Source organism: Ahaetulla prasina, chromosome 4 (assembly GCF_028640845.1).
Source record: "Ahaetulla prasina isolate Xishuangbanna chromosome 4, ASM2864084v1, whole genome shotgun sequence".
In the NCBI taxonomy this organism is placed as follows: Eukaryota; Metazoa; Chordata; class Lepidosauria; order Squamata; family Colubridae; genus Ahaetulla; species Ahaetulla prasina.
Genome location: NC_080542.1, coordinates 1,109,338 through 1,132,092, shown reverse-complemented (window position 1 = coordinate 1,132,092; position 22,755 = coordinate 1,109,338). Strand labels below are relative to the sequence as shown.

At 48.2% G+C, this 22,755-nt stretch overlaps 2 protein-coding genes across 2 annotated transcripts; one reads left to right on the top strand and one right to left on the bottom strand.

The window, feature by feature from the left end:
* Positions 1-211: 211 nt before the first annotated feature.
* Positions 212-5,942, bottom strand: LOC131196893 (diamine acetyltransferase 1-like). The gene is made up of 6 exons (XM_058180333.1): positions 5,880-5,942; positions 5,063-5,117; positions 3,780-3,863; positions 1,776-1,877; positions 1,563-1,603; positions 212-388 (listed from the first exon to the last, which is right to left on the bottom strand). Exons 1-6 carry the CDS (start codon positions 5,940-5,942, stop codon positions 212-214), a joined length of 522 nt encoding a protein of 173 aa, XP_058036316.1.
* A 4,339-nt stretch (positions 5,943-10,281) lies between these two features.
* Positions 10,282-20,769, top strand: LOC131198519 (asialoglycoprotein receptor 1-like). The gene is made up of 9 exons (XM_058183256.1): positions 10,282-10,405; positions 11,344-11,438; positions 11,700-11,816; positions 12,624-12,719; positions 13,120-13,191; positions 13,976-14,062; positions 17,539-17,690; positions 18,169-18,275; positions 20,321-20,769. The coding sequence occupies exons 1-9, from the start codon at positions 10,386-10,388 to the stop codon at positions 20,469-20,471; spliced, it is 897 nt and encodes a 298-aa protein (XP_058039239.1). The 5' UTR covers positions 10,282-10,385; the 3' UTR covers positions 20,472-20,769.
* Positions 20,770-22,755: the final 1,986 nt, after the last annotated feature.

The following is a 22,755-nucleotide window of genomic DNA, read 5'->3' as shown; positions in this document are numbered from 1 at the left end:
CCGGCATCCATGCTTCCCGCCCGCTTCCCATCCTCCACTTCCCAATCGCTCAGGGCACTTGAGACATGCTCAGGAACACACACACTCCGTTAGGTCAACCTGGACCGGGCGCAAGGCCAGCCTAGCCAGTGAGATAGAGTGGGATGGGGGTGGGGGGCTCAGCCCACCAAAACTGTCTCGCTTCTCACTCGCGCACACACCCCGTTTGAGGCTAGACCCGGCTCCGATCCGCCATTTGGCGGAGCCGGTCGCCGTAAAACCGAAACAGTCTCCAGCCATCTTGGATGGTGAGGTTCTCGCTTCCCCGCCTCTCCAGGTAAGCTGTGTTTTCGGGCTTCAGGTAGGAAACGTGCATGCGAAGCTCGGAGCAGCCCTCTTGCCAGGCGGCCTGGAATGTGGGGAGGGGGGGGGAGAGAAGAAAGTAATTTGCAAAGGACCAGTGCCCCCCCTCCCGCAAGTGGCTTGCCCCATCTGGACATCGGGGATAACTGGGACAGAGGAGACGGACGGTGGCCTCCCTTGAGTGACCTCTTCCGCCTTAAGTGGGCAAATTTTGGTCTAGAGGTTGTAAGGCAGCAGGCTAGAAATTGGGAGATCGGGAGTTCTAGTTCCGCTTTAGGCATGAAAGCCAGCTGGGTGGCTTTGGGCCAATCACCAGGAGACGGTGAGTTCTAGTCCCGCCTTAGACATGAAAGCCAGCTGGGTGACTTTGGGCCAATCACCAGGAGACGGTGAGTTCTAGTCCCGCCTTAGACATGAAAGCCAGCTGGGTGACTTTGGGCCAATCACCAGGAGACGGTGAGTTCTAGTCCCGCCTTAGACATGAAAGCCGGATGGGTGACTTTGGGCCAATCACCAGGAGACGGTGAGTTCTAGTCCCGCCTTAGACATGAAAGCCGGATGGGTGACTTTGGGCCAATCACCCGGAGATGGTGAGTTCTAGTCCCGCCTTAGGTAGGAAAGCTGGCTGGGTGACTTTGGGCCAATCACCAGGAGACGGTGAGTTCTAGTCCCGCCTTAGGCATGAAAGCCGGATGGGTGACTTTGGGCCAATCACCAGGAGACGGTGAGTTCTAGTCCCACCTTAGGTAGGAAAATGGCTGGGTGACTTTGGGCCAATCACCAGGAGACGGTGAGTTCTAGTCCTACCTTAGGCATGAAAGCCAGCTGGGTGACTTTGGGCCAATCACCCAGAGATGGTGAGTTCTAGTCCCACCTTAGACACGAAAGCCATTTGGTGCCAATCACCAGGAGACGGTGAGTTCTAGTTCCACCTTAAGCATGAAAGCCGGCTGGGTGACTTTGGACCAATCACCAGGAGACCAGGAGTTCTAGTCCCGCCTTAGGCATGAAAGCCAGCTGGGTGACTTTGGGCGGCTCATTCCCTCGCAGCAAAACCCACCTCGCAGGGTTGTTGTTGTGGGGAAACTAGGAGGAGGCAGGTGTGCTGGCTATGTCTGCTGCCTTGGGTGATTTGTAAAAACAATGCAGGCAGGATCCAAATAAAGAAATAATGGAAGTGGGCGAAGTGGGAGGCACTTGCAGGAGGAGGTGGGACTCACCTTTGCTGCCTCCTTGAGCAGGGAATTCCCAATCTGCATCCCTGGAAAAGAAGAGCGTGGTGTGAACCCAGGCGCCGGGAGTTTTAAACCAGGGTTTCCGGGGAGTGGGCCCTGTGAATGCAGCCCAAGGTGGGCTTCCTTGGGAAACCAGGATTAGCTGCCTCTTGGCAGGGAAGATGAAGCCAACTGGCCAGGGAGGTTTTACAATCTCACCTCTGAATTCTGGCATGACGTATAAATTGTCTATGTAGAGATTTCTCCCTTTCCAGCTGCTGTAGGTGTAGGTGGAGAGAACGTATCCAGCCAGGCTGCGACCTGCAGGGAAAGAAAGAGAAAGAAAGAAGGGAGGGAGGGAGGGAGGGAGGGAGAAAGGAGATAAGGGAGGGGAAAGATGAAAAAGGGAAGAAAGAAAGAAGGAAGGAAGGAAGACAGAAAAACAGGCAGGAGGGTGGGAGAGATAGAGAGATAGAAGGAGGAAAGATGAAAAAGGAAGGAAGGATGGAAAGGAGGACGAGAGGAAGGAAGAAAGGAAAGGAAGGAAAAAAGAGGGAGGGAGGGAGAGAGGGAGAGAGATAGAGAAGGGAGGGGAAACATGAAAAAGGAAGGAAGGATGGAAAGGAGGACGAGAGGAAGGAAGGAAGAAAGAAAAGGATGGAAAAAAGAAAGGGAGGGAGGGAGAGAGATAGAGAAGGGAGGGGAAAGATGAAAAAGGAAGAAAGGAAGGATGGAAAGGAGGAAGAGAGAAAAAGAAGAAGGAAGGAAGGAAGGAAGGAAAGAAGGAAGGAAGGAAGGAAGGAAGGAAGACAGAAAAACAGGCAGGGAGGGTGGGAGAGATAGAGAGATAGAGAAGGGAGGGGAAACATGAAGAAGGAAGGAAGGATGGAAAGGAGGATGAGAGGAAGGAAGGAAGAAAGGAAAGGAAGGAAGAAAGGAAGGAGGAAGGAGGAAGAGAAAGAAAGAAGGAGGGAAAGATGAAAAAGAAGAAGGAAGGATGGAAAGGAGGACGAGAGAGAAGAAGGAAGGAAGGAAGGAGGAAGGAAGGAGGAAGGAAGGAAGGAAGGAAGGAAGGAAGGAAGGAAGGAAGGAAGGAAGGAAGGAAGGAAGGAAGGCAGGAAGGAAGACAGAAAAACAGGCAGGAGGGTGGGAGATGGAGAGATAGAGAGGGAGGAAACATGAAAAGGAAGGAAGAATGGAAAGGAGGATGAGAGGAAGGAAGAAGAAGGAAAGGAAGGAAAAAGAAAGAGGGAGGGAGGAGGAGAGAGATAGAGAAGGAGGGAAAGATGAAAAAGAAGAAGGAAGGATGGAAAGGAGGACGAGAGAAGAAGAAGGAAGGAAGGAAGGGAGGAAGGAAGGAGGGAAGGAAGGAAGGAAGGAAGGAAGGAAGGAAGGAAGGAAGGAAGGAAGGAAGGAAGGAAGGAAGACAGAAAAACAGACAGGGAGGGTGGGAGAGATGGAGAGATAGAGAAGGGAGGGGAAACGTGAAAAAGGAAGGAAGAATGGAAAGGAGGATGAGAGGAGGGAAGGAAGGAAGGAAAGGAAGGAAAAAAGAAAGAGGGAGGGAGGGAGGGAGAGAGATAGAGAAGGGAGGGGAAAGATGAAAAAAGAAGAAAGGAAGGATGGAAAGGAGGACGAGAGAAAAAGAAGGAAGGAAGGAAGGGAGGAAGGAAGGAGGGAAGGAAGGAAGGAAGGAAGGAAGGAAGGAAGGAAGGAAGGAAGGAAGGAAGGAAGGAAGGCAGGAAGGAAGACAGAAAAACAGACAGGGAGGGTGGGAGAGATGGAGAGATAGAGAAGGGAGGGGAAACATGAAAAAGGAAGGAAGAATGGAAAGGAGGATGAGAGGAAGGAAGGAAGGAAAGGAAGGAAAAAAGAAAGAGGGAGAGAGGGAGGGAGAGAGATAGAGAAGGGAGGGGAAAGATGAAAAAGGAAGAAAAGAAGGATGGAAAGGAGGAAGAGAGAAAAAGAAGAAGGAAGGAAGGAAGGAAGGAAGGAAAGAAGGAAGGAAGGCATCTAGTTGAGGGTCCCCTTAATTTTGCACAATGCCTGCTACTGTGCCCAAGGGAGCCAGGTGTGTGTGTGTCATCAGATCCCACCCCCCCAAGAGGGCCAAGGGGGCAGCCGAGTCGGGCAGCCCCCACATTTCCCCCCTTCCCCCGCTTCCCCTGGCCCTGTCAGCCCCCCTAACCCCCAAAAGAGGACTCTCCATCGGGGTTCACCGACCTTCGAGGCTCTTCCGCTCCGGAGGGATCTCAGCCACGAAACACTCAAATTTCGGACGGGGGCCGAATCCGGCTTTTTCCAGTTCTAGTGGAAAAAGGAGGAAAACGCTCATTTTGGGGGGAAAGGCTGGAAAAGGGGGGGCAGCTATGGGGGGAGGCAGGGATCTTGGGGGCCGTTTGCCCCCTTCCTCTCCTCCTCTGGGCATCCTCTGTGTTGTGTTTGCGGTCAAATGGCGGTTCCCCCCCCCTTTTTTTTGTCCGTTTCATTCACATTTTTTTAATGTTCTTCTAATTCACATTTTTTTAAATATTCTCCTCTAGTTTTGTCTCTGAGAAATATTTTTTCTTTTGGATTTTGCATTTCAATCTTTGAAATCAAATAAAAATGAAAAACAAGACGCACAACACACCTGAGGGTGGAGAAGAACAAGCAGGTGCATTGATTGATGATTGATGGATTGATTGGCTGGCTGGCTGGCTAGCTGACTGATTTATATGATTCTGGGTGGGTTGCTAGGGTACCGCTAGTCCTCGACTTATGACCACAATAGAGCCCCAAAGTTCTGTTACTAAGCGAAACAGCGAAGGGAGTGTTGCTTCACTGTATGGCCTTTCTTTGTCACTGCGGTCGTTAAGGGAGTGACACGGTTACTCAGTGGATCTGACGTTCCTGTTGCTTGTCAGAAGGTCACAAAGGGGAATCACGTGACCCCGTCATAAATACAAGTCAATCGCTGAGCGTCCGATCAGGTGACCGCAGGGATGCCGCAACGGTCATAAGTGTGAAGAACGGTCGTAAGTCACTTTTTTTTTTACCGTAATGCCGTTGTGACTTCGAACGGTCACTAAACAAATGGCCGTAAGTCGAGGACTACTTGCCATTAATTAAAAGATGACAGCAAAGCGATTGATTTTTTTAAAAAAAAAAGATGAACGAAGGATTAAGTGGAAGCTGTAAATTGAACGGTGAATCAACGGATTAAAATGGAAGCTGCGAAAATTCGCATCTGGGGCGTAACCTGGTTGATATGAACCATGGTTAATTTACGGCACTGTTTTTTTCTTTTCTTTCAGCTGCCATATGGTGGGAACCCAGTTTGTTGAGTTCATGGACCAATTCGTTGTGTAAAGCAAGGCGGGGTCTCCAAACGTGGACCCTTTAAGACTCATGGACTTCGACTCCCAGAATTCCCCAGTAAGCAAGGGAATTCTGGGAGTTGAAGTCCACGAGTAAAGGTGAGTTTTGCACATGCTCAGGAACCCCTTGAACTCCCTACCCCATACCTTGGACGTTGGTGGAGAGACTTTCCAGAGGGACGTTGTAAATGACGGCAATGTCCTGTAGAGAGGAAGAAAAAAAATACGTCTCGGACTTATGACGCCTGTCAGATCTCAGGGTGTTTGTTGAGCTGCTGCAAGGAAGAAACACGGAAGGGGGTCCATTTTTGCTCTTCTGAGGTCTGGTTTTCCTCTCCAGTTGCAATTGCAAGAATGCAGGGAGTCCTCGACTTACGACTGTTCGTTTAGTGACCGTTTGAAGTTCAAAGGACACAAGGGGGGAAAAAAAAACCCTGACTTACGACCGGCCTTCAAACTTGTCAACTGCTGCACGGTCCCACGATCAAAATTTGGACGCTTGGCCCGCGACTCGTGTTTATGACGGTCGCAGCGTGCAAGAGTCATGCGACTGGCGACTGGAGGAAGCCGGATTCACTTAACGGCCGTGCGACCTATCTAACGACGGCGATAGCTTCTCTCAAGGAGAGGAGGAACTTAGAACTAAGAAGTCATTTCCTGACCGTGAGAAAGAATTAACCTGTGGAACGGCTTGCCACCAGAAGCTGTAAATGCTCTGGAAGTTTTAAAGAAGTTTTAAAGAAGTTTTAAAGAAGTTTTAAAGAAGACACTGGAAGTTTTAAAGCAGAGATTGGATAGCCACTTGTCTGAAGTGGTGTAGGGTTTCCCGCCTGAGCAGGGGGTTGACTAGAAGACCTCCAAGGTCCCTTCCAACTCTGTTATCCTATCTGCTTTCTATCTATCTCCTAGCTGCATTTGTCCTCCTGTACCGCTGTGGCTCAGCCCATCAGCCCATCAACCTCACCTTGACCAGGCGCATGATGTCCTTCAGGTCCCTGGGGGCGCACGGGCGGACCACAAAGCTCATGGTTCCCAGTCGTCTTCTGCTGGTCTCTCTGCCCGCCTCTGGGCTCAGCCGGCTGCTTTAAGGGCAGGAGAAGGGGGGGGAGTGGGTTTCCTCCTCCTCCTCCTCCTCCTCCTCCTCTTTCTCCTCCTCCTCCTCCTCCTCCTCCTCCTCCTCCTCCTCCTCCTCCTCCTCCTCCTCCTCCTCCTCCTCTTCCTCCTCCTCCTCCTCCTCCTCCTCCTCCTCAACCCACTTGGCAAGATGCCAGCCTCGGCTTCTCCTCTCTCAAGGAGGGAGGGGAAGGGCAGGGAGTGGAAAAAATAGAAAATTAAAATTAGATTTAAAAAAAAAATCAAAATTAAAACAATCTTAAATTAAATAAAAAAAAACACTTAAGAAGGGGGGGGGTCCTTGTGCTGTCTGAGCTTGGCTGTTTTCTGGTAGAAGCTTCAGGACTCAAACTAGGGAACATCAACAGTGCTTGAAAAAATTAGAATGAAAATAAAATTAAGTTATAAATTGTGTTAGTTGGAAAGGAGCAAGCAACTCTTTCTTTCTTTCTTTCTTTCTTTCTTTCTTTTCCTTGCTTCCTTCGTCCCTTCCTCTGTCCCTCTTTCTTTCTTCTCTTCCTTTCTTTCCTTCTTTCCTTCCTTCCTTCCTTCCTTCTTTCCTTCTTTCCCTTCTTCCTCCCTCCCTCTTTTTCTTTCCCTCCTTCCTTCTTTCCTCCCTCCCTCTTTATTCTTTCCTTCCTTCCTTCTTTCCTCCCTCCCTCTCTTTTTTCCTTCCTTCCTTCCTTCCTTCCTTCCTTCCTTCCTTCCTTCCTTCCTTCCTTCCTTCTTTCCCTTCTTCCTCCCTCCCTCTTTTTCTTTCCCTCCTTCCTTCCTGCCTGCCTGCCTCCCTCTATCCCTCTTTTTCCTTCCTTCCTTCCTCCCTTCCTTTTTTCTTTCTTTCCTTCTTTCTTTTTCATTGCTATAGTCCCTCCCCCCCCATCTCAGCAAACAACTCGGCTTCTCAAAATTCAATGTATAAAAGTTGCAAGCACCCTGGCAGCTTTTAAGACTTTTGGAAGAATCTTTCTTTTTTTAAAAAAAGTTCCCCAGCGCTACAAAGATCGCCCAATGGGACTCTGGAGACAGAAGAACCCTCCAGATGAGACCCCAGTGTGAAAAGACGCGCCCCCCCCACCCACCCACCCGTTCCCAGCAGCTGACATAGAGGTAGACCGGTCCTGAAAGTGGAGGCTCCACCAAATCAACGTAACCAACAGCCCTGGCTTGATTCATCCGACGCTCATTCGTTTTAAGGTGGCCCAATGAAGCGGCTCAGCCCTGACCCCTAAAGAGAGGCGGTTTCGGGGTTCATTTTGCTGGAGTGCTCAGATCTTGAACTCGTGACCAGACTGTACATTTTTAGCAGGTGCCGAGAGAGTTGGGCACATGATGTCCTTGTCGGTTGACTGCATCATTAATGTTTAGCGTCTTTACAAAGGCTGCACTCTTGCATCACTCGTTCTGGCGTCTCTCCAGGCCCTGAGGACCTGAGCACACACATACACACAACCACACAGGGTCTACCTCCCCCCCACCCCGCCCCGTCAAAGGCCACAGCCACCTTCCCCAACCTGCTACTCTGCATTGGATGCCAGGCCAGGGAGCGATGGGAGTTGGAGTCTGAGAAACCCCCTTGCCCACACTCCTGTTGGGGAAGGGTCTTAAAAACATCACAAGCAGGCTCACCTGTGTTTGTCCTTTCGCACGCACAAAAGTTGTGCTTTTGTCAGGTGTGGCAGGGAAGGACCTGCGCCCCGGAGAGCCTGCTGGCAGTGTTGCCTCCAGCCATACCAGCCCAGTGTGTAACCATCACACACCTACACACTACATGGACCCACAACCTGCCACCACTCTCTTTCATTCTCTGGATTAAACCGAAACTTGTCTTGAAAGGAAAAATGGCTTAGGGATAAGATTTGTGTGTGTGTGTGTGTGTGTGTGTGTGTGTTTCACACATTTGTTGTTTGTGTGTGTGTGTTTGTGTGTCTATATGGGCTGTACGAGGCTCGGAGTCGCTTCTTATGGGCGGCCGTATAAATTTGAAATAGAATAAAATGCTAAAAAACTTAACAAGTCAATAAATGGAAAAACAATAAGTAAAATACAGCCACACAATAAGCTGAAAGCATTAAATATAATAAGAAACAACAAATATAACAAACGAAATATAAATAAATGAATAAGTAAGATAAATAGAAGTCATTAAATAAATAAAAAGAGGTAGAAATAAAGAAATAAAACAATAAAAGTAACGGCAATGAACAATAAATATGATAACAAAATAAAACAATAAATTAATCTGTAAGATAAACAGAATAATTTATCTATTAATTAATTAAAATATTAGTTTATTTAAATAAAGATATAGAAACAAAGATATAAAAAACAATAAAAAACATTAAATATAATAATAAACCATGGACATAACAAAATACTAAATTAAACAATGACGATAAAAAGTAATTAAAGAAAGAAAAATATATAAAGAAAGATAACAATAAAATAATAAATACAAGAAGACTGCTGAGGATGATGGGAGTTGGAGTTGAAGGGGTAGGCCCAGGGAAGGGTCTTCAGAGGGAGCCCAGCTGGACCACCTGATAAATATTGGGGGGGGGAGGAAAAAGTTCCTCCCAGGGAAAGTTCCTCCCAGGCTGTTCCCCCTCGTTTAGCATGGGGGGGTGTCTCACATTAAGGGGGACCCTCGGCAAATTTGGGGGGGGTGCTTTGCAAGTGGGGAGAGGGACTTTAAGACAGGGGCAGTTTTGCAAGCAGGAGGGGCTCTTAAATGAGTTTTGCAAGAGAGGAGGGGCTTTTAAAGGGAGGGGGTGGAGACCCCTCTCTTGGAGGGGTGTGACAGGGCCAGAGGAAGGGAGAGGCCTGGGGGGAAGGGGAAAAAGAGGGGGGGCACGACTGTCTGAATTCATTGCCCCCTTGGCCCCCTTGAGGGGGGGCTCCGATCAGACAAAAACACACACACACACCCCTGGCTCCCTTGTGCAGAGCAGCAGGGAGATGCGTTGTTGTGCGAAATTATGCACAACCCAGAAGGATAGAAAGGGGACCCTCAACTAGATTCCTTCCTTCCTTCCTTCCTCCTCCCACCTCTTTCCTTCTATCCTTCCTTTCTCCTTCCTTCCTATATTCCTTCCTTCCTTCTTTTCTTTCCTTTCCTTTCCTTTCCTTCCTTCCTTCCTCCCTTCTTTTTTCTTTCTTTCCTTTCCTTCCTATCTTCCTTCCTTCCTTTCTTCCTTTCTCCTTCCTTCCTTCTTTCCTTTCTCTCTCCTTCCTTCCTTCCTTTACTTTCTCTCTACTTCCTTCCTCCCTTCTTTTTTCTTTCTTTCCTTTCCTTCCTATCTTCCTTCCTTCCTTATCCTTTCTCTCTCCTTCCTTCCTTTCTTCCTGTCTTCCTTCCTTTCTCCTTCCCTCCCTCCCTCCCTCCCTCCCTTCTATCCCACCTTTATTAATGTCCCCTTCTTCAATGATCCTTTTGCAATCCACCCAACTTGAAGATGGGTGGATCTCAACTCCCAGAATTCTGGCTGTGTTGTAGAAATCTTTTGTCTTAAAGTGAGGAGACAAGACCACGAAGGATTTGAGAAACAAGAATTAATTTATTATTTGCGCAAATAGGACACAGACCCCCACTTGGGTGGAAAACAAAGGTCTGAGCGTCGAGCATGGCTTAAACATAATCTTCTATACTTTCTGGTTACAGACATTGCCATAAGAAAAAAGAAGAAGTTACCCTAATTGGTTGAAATAAACAAAAGCCCATATATGGTCTACTCTTATCATACACCTTCTGGATACACGTGTTACTCTCGATGCCCCCTCCTCTTTGCCACATAGTCACAAGAACAGTTTGTAGAAATATTTCTGCACTTTCCCGAAAGCTTGCAACACCATATACCTGCCCAATGGTATACTTCTGCTTTCTAAGTGACACGTTGACTTTTATACAAGTTGGTAATATCTAATCTTGGGGTTATCTATATTGGGGTTTCTCTTTTAGCTGGGGAATTCTGGGAGTTGAAGTCTACCCATCTTCAAGCCACCAAGGTTGAGAGGCGCTGCCCTGCTTCCAATTTTCAGTGCATTTTTTTTTTTTACCAAATTGTACACTCTGGAGAGAAATAATATTGACAGAGCAAAGGTCCCATGGGGAGGGATGAGGGGGGGGGGCAGAGAAGTGGCCCCATTGCTTACAACTACAGGCTGGTCCATCCCCCTCGGCCCAGCCCTGCTTTCGTAGCAGCCGGGCAGAGTGGGTGGGGGAATGAATTTGGTGACGGATCTTCGTGGTGCCCAAACTTTGCCCGGGACAGCCTTCTAACCAAGGTTGGGTGAGCAGAGGGCCCTGGTTGCCGGTGGCCTTCAAGTGCCACGAAGGAAGAGGAAGGGGGTGCAGGGCAGCATGGCGACTTCGGTGGTCAAGTGAGTAACCAGGACGTGGTCAGGGGCTTCCTCCCCTGAGTCCCAAAGAGAGAGAGAGAGGCCGTGGGGTGAATAACAGAGTTGGAAGAGACCTTGGAGGTCTTCTAGTCCAACCCCCTCTCTTCTTAAAAGCCTCCATTGATGGAGCACCCACAACTTCTGGTGGCCAGCTGTTCCACTGGTTAATTGTTCTCACCGTCAGGAACTTTCTCCTTAATTCCAGGTTGCTTCTCTCCTTGATGAGTTTCCACCCATTGTTTCTTCTCCTGCCTTCTGGTCCTTTGGAGAATAATTTGATCCCCGTCTCCTTTGGGGCAGCCCCTCAAATACTGGAAGACTGCTTTTATGTCCCCCCCCCCACCCCAATCCTTCTTTTCATTAGACTGGACATAACGCTAACTTGGGAGTTAACAGAATAACAGAATTGGAAGGGACCTTGGGGGTCTTCTAGTCGAAACCCCCTGCTCAAGCAGGAGACCGTCTGAATGCTCAGCAATGGCCGTTAATGTGAAAAGTGCCATAAATCACTTTTTTTCAGTGCCCTTCTAACTTCAAACCGTCACTAAACAAACGGTTGTAAGTTCAGAACTAGCTGTATAGTAAAATGACCCTTGGCAGTTTACAGCTGAAGATGAGACATTGTGTTGAGGGGGGGGGGGAGGGAATGTTGGGTTGTTTCTCTTCCGACCAGCATTCTCAATCATGGCCACGTGAAGACAGGTGGACTTCAACTCCCAGAATTCCCCAGCCAGCGCATGTGCTGCCTGGGGAATTCTGGGAGTTGAAGTCCACCCATCTTTGTAGCCAAGCTTGAGAAATTCCGTTCCAGGGACTTGCCTCCTGAAACGTATCTCCAGATCCCCCATTCGCCCCCCTTCCCCATTGCCTCCCCCCAACCTACAATTTCTCCCCCACCCACCTCTGCTCCTTTTCCCCAGCGTGGAAGCCTCCGAGCCCCCTTCGACGTATGAGACGTACGAGAACTTCCAGTCTGCAGATGTGGAGAAGGAATACGAAACACACTTTGAAAAAGGTACCTGGAAGCGGATTCGAATCATGCACCGGCTGATTTGGGGGTGGAGGGGGACATGGGTTGGTGGTGGGGGGAACCTGGAGACCGCCTCCCTTGGGGGAGCCATGTCATGGTCCTGAGGATGGGTCAGGGGGCTGTGGCTTTAAGCCCAGAAGGTGCCCACCTGGAGGGAGGGGGCTTCTCAGAGATTTCTGCAAATATCCCTTTCTGGTCCTCGAAAGGTGGGTAGGGGGTCTTCAGGGCATCCTTCTCTTCGCACAGACTTCCCGTTATCGAAGTCGTTCCCCCGGCGCCTCTGTCCCACCAGCCGGCTCATTCTGGGGTTGATGGTCTTCTGTGCCGTTCTGATCCTCTCGGTCAGCATCCTGGGCATGCAAGGTGAGTGTGCCACACAAACAAGCTGAGACGCGGGTGTGCAAGGGCCTAGGGAGGAGGAAACACGAGGCAGACCCGGAGCTGCGGAACGAGCGTGCAAGATGGGAAGCAAATGAAGAAGAGAAACGTGGGTTGGTCCATGTGAAACCCAAAGCTGCTGGGATGGCTATAAATGCAAACAGCCACTGTGTTGTTTGTTTTAACCTGAGTTTCGGGTGTTGTAGGAATAGGCCAAAACTAGAGGGCTGTTCCACATCATCTGGTCCAACCCCACCTACAGGTAGTCCTCGACTTACAACCGTAATTGAGCCCCTAGTTTCAGTCATAATTAAAAATGGGAAATGAAGAAGAGAAACGTGGATTGGTCCATGTGAAACCCAAAGCTGCTGGGATGGCTATAAATACAAACAACTACTGTGTTGTTTGTTTTAACCTGAGTTTCGGGTGTTGTAGGAATAGGCCAAAACTAGAGGGCTGCTCCACATCATCTGGTCCAACCCCACCTACAGGTAGTCCTCGACTTACAACTGTAATTGAGCCCCTAGTTTCAGTCATAATTGAAAATGGGAAATGAAGAAGAGAAACGTGGATTGGTCCATTTGTGGAGCCCATAGCTGCAGACACCTCCTATGGGATGGCAATAAATTCCGGCAATTGCTGTGGTTTTTTTTACCTGGGTTTCGGGTGTTGTAGGAATAGAGAGAATAACAGAGGGAGCCCGGCCAGTGCCAAAGGAGGAGAGGGTCATCTTCTACACCCTGGGTTGCCCCCTCCCTCGGCTCTGCTTCCTCCTCCCCCTCTCGATTCCAGGCATCCGTTTCAGCAAAAGTCTCCAGGGGACCCAGAAGGGCGTGCAGAATATTACCCAGACCATCCAACAGGGGGTCACGAACCTCAAGGCCAAAAGTAAGGAGCCAGAGGGGGGCGAGAAGCAGCATGCAAGCCCCCCACCCCTTCTTCCCCCACCCAGCCCCACCCCTGGGGCTGCACTTTCCCAGGTGGGACAGACATCCACTGGGGGGCACTTGTCGGAGAATGGGGGGGAAAGCTTTCTCTTGGGGGGGGTCAGGGAGGGGAGGTCACAGTGGTGGGTTGCCAGGATCGGGCGAACTAGTAGCAGTGGATGCTTCTGCCCACGAGCAAAACGGTAGTGGCGGGCTTTGAAACCCACTACTGGGAGGTTGCTGGTGCGATTCCTGCCAAGGAAGGGGTCCTCCTTCTCCCAACGTCCTTGGTTCCAGGACTCTTGTGGGACCGTGGGAATGGGCCCCACTCCGACCGGGCCCTCCTTCTTGTCCTCTTTAAGGGAACAGCACTGGGTCAAGACTGACTGAGCTGGAGAAAACTTTGCAACAGGAGAACGATAAGCTGTTGAAAGGTCAGCATTTTTCACCCCGGAAACATCCTTCTTCCAGCTGGGGTGCAGTTGTTGGGGGAGGGGAACTTGGGGTCCCTACAGAGGAATAAGGGACGCTCTCATTGTTGCCTTTCTCCAGTCTCAAAATCCCTGGCAAGAGAAAGGGGACACAACCGCAGCTGTGGTGTCTGGGAGAGGATTCTAGGAATTCTTTCTTAAAAGGCAGCTGCTTTCATGAGCCAGCTCACCTGGCATCTGCAGCCGCCCAGCCAACCTGTCTCCCCCTCCCTTTCTTTCCCCCTCCCCAAATTAATCCCCTCCATCAGCCCAGTTCTCCAAGCACCAATGAAGAGAGCTGTTGCTGTCGCAGCTTCTCATTAAAGCACCCGCTTCCGAATCAAAGGCTGTAGTGGCGTTTTTGGAACTATCGATTAACACGGTGTTTTTCAAACGTGGCCACTGGAACATGGGTGGACTTCAACTCCCAGAATTCTCAAGAACTCTCCCAAAATTCCCCAGCCAGCATGCCCCCCATGAAGGGAGCTGCTCAGGCTTATGAAAGCAGCCGCCTCTGAATCAGATGCCTCAGTGGGGTTTTTTTTTGGCACCCCTGATTAATACGGTGTTTTTCCAATTTGGCCACTGGGAGACGGGTGGAATTCTGGGACTTGAAGTCCACCCACCTTCCAGTTGTCCAGTTTGAAGGATGGGCTTCGCTTTTTTCTCTTGGGACCCTGCAGTGTGTGTGTGTGTTTGTGTGTGTGTGTTTGGCTAAAGCTTCTTTCTACTCCTGCTCTTCTTCCAGTGATGAAACTGACCCAGACGCAGCTGAACACCCTAGAACAGAATTCCAGAGCTTTGCACTGTGAAATTGTCGAAATGAAGAGCAACGGTAAAAACCAGATTTTCTTTATTTTTATTTCTCTCCTCTCCTCCCCTCCCCTCCCCTGATCTATTCTTCTCTTCTTCTCTCCCCTCCCCTCTCCTCCTCTCTTCTCTTTTCCTCCTCACCTCATCTATTCTTCTCTTCTCTTCTCCCCTCCCCTCGCCTCCCTTCCTCCCCTTTTTTCTTTTCTTTTCTTCTCCTCTCTTTCTTTCTCTCCTCCTCTCATCTATTCTTCTCTCTTCTCTTTGTCTTCTCTTCTCTCTTCTCCTCCCTCCTCTCCTCTCCTCTCCTCTCCTCTCCACTTCTCTTCTCCTCTCTCTCCTCTCCTCTCCTTTCCTCTCTTCTCCTCCCTTGTCTATTCTTCTCTTCTTCTTCTTTTCTTTCTCTTCTCTTCTCTCTTTCCCTCCTCCTCTCCTCTCCTCTCCTCTCCTCTCCACTTCTCTTCTCCTCTCCTCCTCTCCTCTCCTTTCCTCTCTTCTCCTCCCTTGTCTATTCTTCTCTTCTTCTTCTTTTCTTTTCTCTTCTCTTCTCTCTTTTCCCCTCCCCTCCTCTTCTCCCCTCTCTTCTTCCCTTCTGTTCTCCCCTCTATTCCTCTTCTCTTCTCTTCTCCTCTCCTCTCCCCTCCTCTCCAGTATTCTCTATATTTTACTTTCTACTGCCCAAACCAGAAAGAAGGCTGAGAAAATTTCTACAAACATTTGCTAGACCAATTCTAGAATACAGCTCGCCTGTTTGGAACCCAAACACTAAGTACCTGCTTGATGGACATTACCTTACAGACGACCCCCATCCCGTCAAAGACCTTGGAGTTTTCATGTCAAATGATCTAAGTGCCAAAGCCCACTGCAACTACATAGCAAAAAAAGCTCTAAGAGTTGTAAACCTAATTTTGCGTAGCTTCTTTTCCAAAAACACCACACTACTAACCAGAGCATATAAAACATTTGCTAGACCAATTCTAGAATACAGCTCGCCTGTTTGGAACCCTCACCACATCTCTGACATCAATACAATTGAACGAGTCCAGAAATATTTTACAAGAAGAGTTCTCAGTTCCTCTAAAAACAATAAAATACCTTATCCCACCAGACTTGAAATCCTAGGCTTGGAAAACTTGGAACTCCGTCGCCTTCGACAAGACCTAAGTTTAACTCACAGAATCATCTGTTGTAATGTCCTTCCTGTTAAAGACTACTTCAGCTTCAATTGCAGTAATACTAGAGCAACCAATAGATTTAAACTTAATGTCAACCGCTTTAATCTAGATTGCAGAAAATATGACTTCTGTAACAGAATCATCAGTGCTTGGAATACTTTACCTGACTCTGTGGTCTCTTCTCATAATCCTAAAAGCTTTAACCAAAAACTGTCTACTATTGACCTCACCCCATTCCTAAGAGGACCATAAGGGGCGTGCATAAGCGCACAAACGTGCCTACTGTTCCTGTCCTATTGTTTTTCTTTTCTTCTTCCTATATAGAATAGAATAGAATAGAATAGAATAGAATAGAATAGAATAGAATAGAATAGAATAGAATAGAATAGAATTTTATTGGCCAAGTGTGATTGGACACACAAGGAATTTGTCTTGGTGCAGATGCTCTCAGTGTACATAAAAGAAAAGATATGTTCATCAAGGTACAACATTTACAACACAATTGATGGTCAATATATCAATATAAATCATAAGGATTGCCAGCAACAAGTTATAGTCATACAGTCATAAGTGGAAAGAGGTTGGTGATGGGAACTATGAGACGATATATATATATGCTTATACCTCCTTATATTTACTCATATATGTGTTTATATACTATATAATCTTTTTTGTATGATACCTACATATATTGTTGTGACAAAATAAATAAATAAATAAATAAATAAACCCCTCCCCTCCTGGATACAAACTCTTTCAACTCCTCCCCTCTGAATGCCACTGCTATTTCTCTTTTTCTAATTGTTTATTTAGTACCCTATGACTATCATTAAGTGTTGTACTCTATGATTGTTGATGAAGGTATCTTTTCTTTTATGTCCACTGGGAGCCTATGCACCAAGACAAATTCCTTGTGTGTCCAATCACACTTGGCCAATAATTTAGAATTTTTAATTCTAAATAATTTTAATCGGGGTTATTATTTATAAATTTTAAGGGTTTTAAATTTGATTGTTTTAATTCCGGCCATTTATGAATTATGCTCGTTTTAAGTTCTCGTTTTAATTGTATATTGTGCTGTTTTTTATGACTTGGCTGTGCACCGCCCTGAGTCCTTCGGGAGAAGGGCGGTATAAAAATTTGATAAAAATAAATAAATAAATAAATAAAAAATTCTATTCTATTCTATTCTATTCTATTCTATTCTATTCTATTCTATTCTATTCTATTCTATTCTATTCTATTCTATTCTTAAAGACCTCCAGTGATGAAGCACCCATAACTTTTGGTGGCAGGCTGTTCCCCTGGTTAATTGTCCTCACTATCAGGAAATTTCTCCTTAATTCCAGGTTGCTTCTCTCCTTGATTAGTTTCCATCCATTGTTTCTTCTCCTGGTGCTTTGGAGAATAGATTTATTTATTTATTTATTTATTTATTTTATTTTATTTTATTTTATTTTGTTTTGTTTTGTCAATCATATATAAGAAAACAGGTAAAAGTATAAACATAATTTGGATACATGAAAAGAGTAAATAAAAAGGGAATATTAGGACCCGGACGGAAGGCACACAGGTGCGATTATGCCCGCCCTTACAGACCTCTTAGGAATGGGGTGAGGTCAACAGTAGACAGTTTAAGCTTCAAGTTTTGGGGATTTGGGGAAGAAACTACAGAGTCAGGTAGTGCATTCCAGGCATTGACCACTCTGTTACTGAAGTCCTATTTTCTGCAATCAAGTTTGGAGCGGTTTACCGCCTCCTCTTCTTTATGGCAGCCCCTCAAATACTGGAAGGCTGCTACCATGTCCCCCCTAGTTCTTCTTTTCTCTAGACTGGTCAAACCCAAATCCCAAATTCCTTCTTCATATGTTTATCTCCAGACCTTTGATCCTCTTAGTTCAGGGATCGGCAACCTTAAACACTCAAAAAGCCACTTGGATCCGTTTCCCACAGAAAACAAAACACCGGGAGCCACAAAACCCTTCCCGTCCCTGACTATTTTCTGAGCCGCATATGTAGTTGAATTAAACGTTCTGTTTTCTTCTGAAACTGAACTTTTCTTGGATTTATCCATGGTTGGCCTACCAGGGGTTGAAAAGCTCAATAAATTGCATGCCGGTGGGTGTTGCACATGGTGGTTGTGACGCATATTTTTAGTGACAGGGAGCCGCAGCAGAGAGGTGAAAGAACCACATGCGGCTGCAGAGCTGCGGGTTGCCGACCCCTGTCTTTGTTGATTTTCTCTGCACTTTTTCCAAAGTCTCAACCTCTTTTTTGGCTCTGACGGCCTGATCTTTTCTCTCCTCCCCCTCCCCTCGCCCCCCAGGGAGCAAAAGTGGCTGCTGCCCCCGAGGCTGGCTGACCTTTCGCTCCAGCTGCTACTGGACCACCCAGTCCAGAGACACCTGGCAGGGGGCCAAAAAAGACTGCGAAGATAAGAAAGCTCACCTGGTCATCCTCAACTCCGCCGATGAGAAAGTAAGTGGGCTGGGCGATTCCTTGGGTCTCCAGCAGGGGGCAGGAGAGAGGGCAGCCCTTCCTCCCGCACGGGTTTTGCCACGTTCCGCCCTTACAGCCAGTCCTTGGCTTACCGCGGTTTGCTTAGTGACCGTTTGAAACGACGGCGGCGGCAGAGTGACTTACGACCATTTCTCACCCTTACGACCGTTGCAGCATCCTTGCGATCACCCAATCCCAATTCGGACGCTCGGCCATTGGCTCCGACTTATGACGGTTGCAGTCCCCCCCCCAGGGGTCGCCTGATCTCCTTTTGCAACCTTCTGACCGGGTTCCCTTAACAACCATGTTCATAACGTAACACAACGTCCGCAATTCACTTAACGACCGTGGCAAGAAAGGTCGTACAATGGGGCAAAATTCACTAGCTGTCTCGCTTAGCAACGGAGATTCGGGGCTCAGTTGTGGCCTTGTGTCGCTTTGTGTTTTCTCACGCCAGGCCTTTGTGACGACCCACAAACAGGGAAGTAACACCTGGATTGGCTTGACCGATTCCAGCGGGGACTGGAAGTGGGTGGATGGATCGGCCTACACCATGGACCCAAAGTAAGTCCAGTTGACCGTTGGGTCTCTCTCCCCCCCAAAGGGAATTAAAGTACCCCCCCCCCATTTTTACCAGGACACTCATTAGATTTTATCATCATCATTTAACGACCCTTACTGAATGCAGCTAGCTGAGTGTTTACTGGCCGGATGCCCTTCTTGTCACCAGGGCGGAGTTTTGTTCAGCAGATATATTCTCAGGGTGCTCAGAGAGAGAGAAGCCTCTGTCCGGTCTGAGATATTTTGGATCCCCCTTTAATGGGGTTTATCCCTGGGGGGCTTCTCCTGGCTTGGCTGGGGAGGGCCTCCCAGGATGCGATCAATGCTTGGCCGGCCTAAGTGTAGATTTGGGAAAATCCAATGGAGGAGAGGCCCAAGCAGGAAAGGAGGAGCAGAAGGGGCGACTGGCTGGAGGCGATGGGAGTTGTAGTCCAACACTGGATGGGGAAAAACAGGCTCCGACTCAACCTCCAAGACTGAGTGGCTGTGGATGCCGGCATCCCGGTACAGCCAGCTGATTCCATCGCTGACTGTAGGGGGCGAGTCATTGGCCCCCATGGAGAGGGTCCGCAATCTAGGCGTCCTCCTGGATGTACGGCTGTCCTTAGAAGATCATATAACGACCCGTCGCCAGGGGAGCTTTTTATCAGGTTCGCCTGATACGCCAGTTGCGTCCCTTCCTAGACCGGGATTCCCTATGGACGGTCACTCATGCCCTTGTCACTTCCCACCTGGACTACTGCAACACTCTCTACATGGGGCTCCCCTTGAAGAGCACCCGGAGGCTCCAACTGGTCCAGAATGCATCTGCGCGGGTGATAGAGGGAGCAACTCGAGGCTCCCATGTAACACCTCTCCTGCGCAGCCTGCACTGGCTGCCGGTGGTCTTCCGGGTGCAATTCAAGGTGTTGGTTACTACCTTTAAAGCGCTCCATGGTATAGGACCGGGTTATTTACGGGACCGCCTACTGCCACCGATTGCCTCCCATCGACCAGTGCACTCCCATAGGGAGGGCCTCCTCAGGGTGCTGTCGGTCAGACAATGTCGGCTGGCGACCCCCAGGGGGAGGGCCTTCTCTGTGGGGGCACCCACCCTCTGGAATGAGCTTCCTCCAGGATTACGCCAACTCCCTGAGCTCCGGACCTTCCGACGGGAGCTCAAGACATTTTTGTTCCATCGCGCAGGGCTGGCCTAATAGTTTTAATGGGGTTTTTTATTAGAGTTTTAATTTTTCTTAGCCACATCGAATTAGTTTTTTAAAAAGTTGTTTTTAATTTTTGTGTTTTGTTGTTTTATTTGGCTGTAAACCACCCTGAGTCCTTTGGGAGAAGGGCGGTATATAAATTAAAATAATAAATAAATAAACACACAGAGAGAGTGGGGGGTGGGATGAAGTTGGAGATGGTTGCTTTGAGATGCCAGGAGGTATTCAATGTCATTCATTCTTCTTTTTCTTCTTTCCTTTGTTCCTTCCTTCCTTCCATCCATCCTCCCTCCCTGTCTTCTATCCTTCTTCCCACCCTCCCTCTTTTCTCTCCTTCCTTCCTCACATCCTTCCTTTTTTTTCCCTTCCTTCCTTCTCCCTCATATCTCCTCCCACCCGTCTTTTCTCTTCTTTCCTTCCTTCCTTCTTTCTTTCTTTCCTTCCTTCTTTCCTTCCTTCCTCTCTTCCTTCCTTTTATTTTCCTTCCTTCCTTCTCCCTCACATCTCCTCTCTCCCTCTCTCCCTCTCTCCCTCCATCTTTGTCTTTTCTTCCTTCCTTCCTTCCTTCCTTGTTTGTTTCTTTCTTTCTTTCTTTCTTTCTCTTTCTTTCTTTCTTTCTTTCCTTCCTTCCTTCTTTCTCTTTCCTTCTTTCTTCCTTCCTCTCTTCCTTCCTTTTATTTTCCTTCCTTCCTTCTCTTTCACATCTCCTCCCTCCCTCCCTCCCTTCCTCCTTGTCTTTTCTCTCCTTCCTTCCTTCCTCCCTCCCTCCCTTCTTTTTCTCCTCTCTCTCTGTTTCTTCCTCTCTCTCTCTCTCTCTCTCTCTCTCTCTTTCCCCCATTTTAGGGACTGGGCTGAAGGCCAGCCAGACCACTGGTACGGCCATGGCGCTGGGGGCGGGGAGGACTGCGCCCACATGAGGCAGGACAGCCTTTGGAACGACAACATCTGTGCCCGCATGTTCACCTGGGTGTGCGAGATGGAGCTGGGCATCTGAACAACCCCACAGCCAGGCCCAGATCCCTTGGCCGGCTGACCTCTCGGTGCGAATGTGCAAATGGCTTTGTGTGTTTGGGGGACAGGCTGACCATCGGGGGGGGGGGGAAGGCTGAGAGGTGACAGGCGTCCTGGGAGGCTTCTGGCAGACCCCGAACATCACAAAGGCCTTGTGCAAAGATCCGTGTCACCAGCCCGTCTCTCGCACCCGGGACCCGGAGTGGGCTTAAAAGCTGTAAAAACATCCGGGGGGAGGGTTCAAGGTCTCCCGTCTTTTTCAAAACAATAAAGCTTCATTTAAAGCAGCCGCCTCTTCGTCTTCCACTCAGGGGTGGGTCTCTTTGTGACGGTTGGGGTCTCTAGCGGGCTGTGGGTCAGAGGCGGCATCGGCCGGGGTCTTTAGAATTTAGAACAGAAGAGAGCTGGAAGGAACCTTGGAGGGCATCTAGTCCAGCCCCCCCAACCTCAAGCAGGGATTTAGAACAGGATAAAGCTGGAAGGGAACTTGGAGGTCACCTAGTCCAGCCCCCCCCACCTCAAGCAGGGATTTAGAACAGGAAAGAGCTGGAAGAGACCTTCGAGGGCATCTAGTCCAGCCCCCCTGCTCCAGCAGGAGACCCTATCCTATTTCAGACAAAAACTCAGGAGGATGGGCTCTGATTTACACTTGGACGGGAGGCCACTGGGTGATCACAATCCTGCAGGTTCAGCTGCAAACCCCTCCCACCCCCACAAACAAATCCCCAGAAAGGTAGCCATGCAAATGTTTTGTTGCTGGGAAAATTACCAGCTCAGCTCAAGGGGGATTTGAACTCGCTGCTTCAACGGATGCTCTCCAAACAGGACTTATGACCCTGTTCTGAAGTTCCGACAACCAGGCAACCCAACTGCAGCCCTGAGATCCCCATTTGTGACATTTGGGGGGGTGTGTGTGGAATTGGTGTTTATTTCTGGTTTGCAGGAAAAACTTCCCCGTAGCCCAACGTCGCATTCTAGACCCAGAAATCTAATAAATAAATAAGGTATTTAAAAATCACCTTTTACGATGGAAACTGCTAGGAATCTTTTTGGAAAAATAGAAGCAGAAAAATAAATTGAGTGGAAAGCATCTCTTTTATTAAAATAAAATACTATTTTATGAAACACGAGGGGTTGGACTAGATGACCTACAAGATCCCCCTCTAGTCTGTCAGTCTGTTATAATTTGCCAGCTGGAAAAGGGCCAGTCGGGGTCTTTCTGATTTGGGGATTATTTTTTTAAATTTGCATTTATATCCCGCCCTTCTCCGAAGACTCAGGGCGGCTTACATTGTGTTAAGCCTCCTATTTGTATATTTATATACAAAGTCAACTTATTGCCCCCCCAACAATCTGAGTCGTCATTTTACCTACCTTATAAAGGATGGAAGGCTGAGTCAACCTTGGGCCTGGTGGGGCTTGAACCTGCAGTAATTGCAGGCAGCTGCTGTTAATAACAGACTGCATTAGCAGTCTGAGCCACAGAGGATTCCACATAGACTAACATAACCCTCCTCCTCTCATGTTTGCAATCTGTAGTCCTCGACTTACGGCTGTCACTGACCCTGGCAATTGCAGTGGTAAGGCATGATGGACATAAAGCAGGTCATCACACCAACAATTTGATTTTATGACTTTTTTTGCAATGGTCATTAAGTGAACCCTGGGGTCATTAAGCAAACTGCTTATTTTGTTTCTGTTTATTTATTTCCAGCCGGCAAATTTTAATAAAAGACGCTTCTCACTCTATTTATTTTTCTATTTTTCCAAAAAGATTCCTAGCAGTTTCCATCATAAAAGGTGATTTTTTTTACAAAAAAAGTCAGACATCTCCTTCCACAAGACATCTGGTCCACCGCTGTGCCTTCATTCCCCACCTCCAAAGCATCCAGAAGACCAGCTGGGGAGGGGTACCCTAGATTCTCCCTGAGAGAGAACCCCAAAAATGGGAGCTGCTCCTGAAAACACCGTGGATTTTCTGGTGATCTCAGCATCTGCAGTGATGAAGTTCCCTAGTTGGAACATCATGAAACATCTACAAAAAAAAACCACCAACCTCAGAGACCACCAAGAACCCTCAGAGTCTTCCTCCTCCTCCTCCTCCTCCTCCTCCTCAAACTCCAGTCCTTTCTAGGACTGAAGAAGTTACCTAGCTGGGTTATGAAATGTCTACAAGAAAACCACCAAGCTCAGAGAACACTAAATATCTCAAGGTCATCGTCGTCTTCCTCCTCCTCCTCCTTGTCATCCTCTTCTTCTTCTTCTTT

Excerpts from the sequence above, each read along its gene's own strand:
- LOC131198519 (XM_058183256.1), top strand. The coding sequence starts at position 10,386 with ATGGCGACTTCGGTGGTCAA. Across the intron at positions 11,439-11,699 it reads CGAAACACACTTTGAAAAAG|ACTTCCCGTTATCGAAGTCG; the intron begins GTACCTGGAAGC and ends CTCTTCGCACAG. Across the intron at positions 17,691-18,168 it reads TCAACTCCGCCGATGAGAAA|GCCTTTGTGACGACCCACAA; the intron begins GTAAGTGGGCTG and ends TTCTCACGCCAG.
- LOC131196893 (XM_058180333.1), bottom strand. The coding sequence starts at position 5,942 with ATGAGCTTTGTGGTCCGCCCGTGCGCCCCCAGGGACCTGAAGGACATC. Across the intron at positions 5,118-5,879 it reads ACATCATGCGCCTGGTCAAG|GACATTGCCGTCATTTACAA; the intron begins GTGAGGTTGATG and ends TCCTCTCTACAG. Across the intron at positions 3,864-5,062 it reads TCTCTCCACCAACGTCCAAG|AACTGGAAAAAGCCGGATTC; the intron begins GTATGGGGTAGG and ends TTTTTCCACTAG.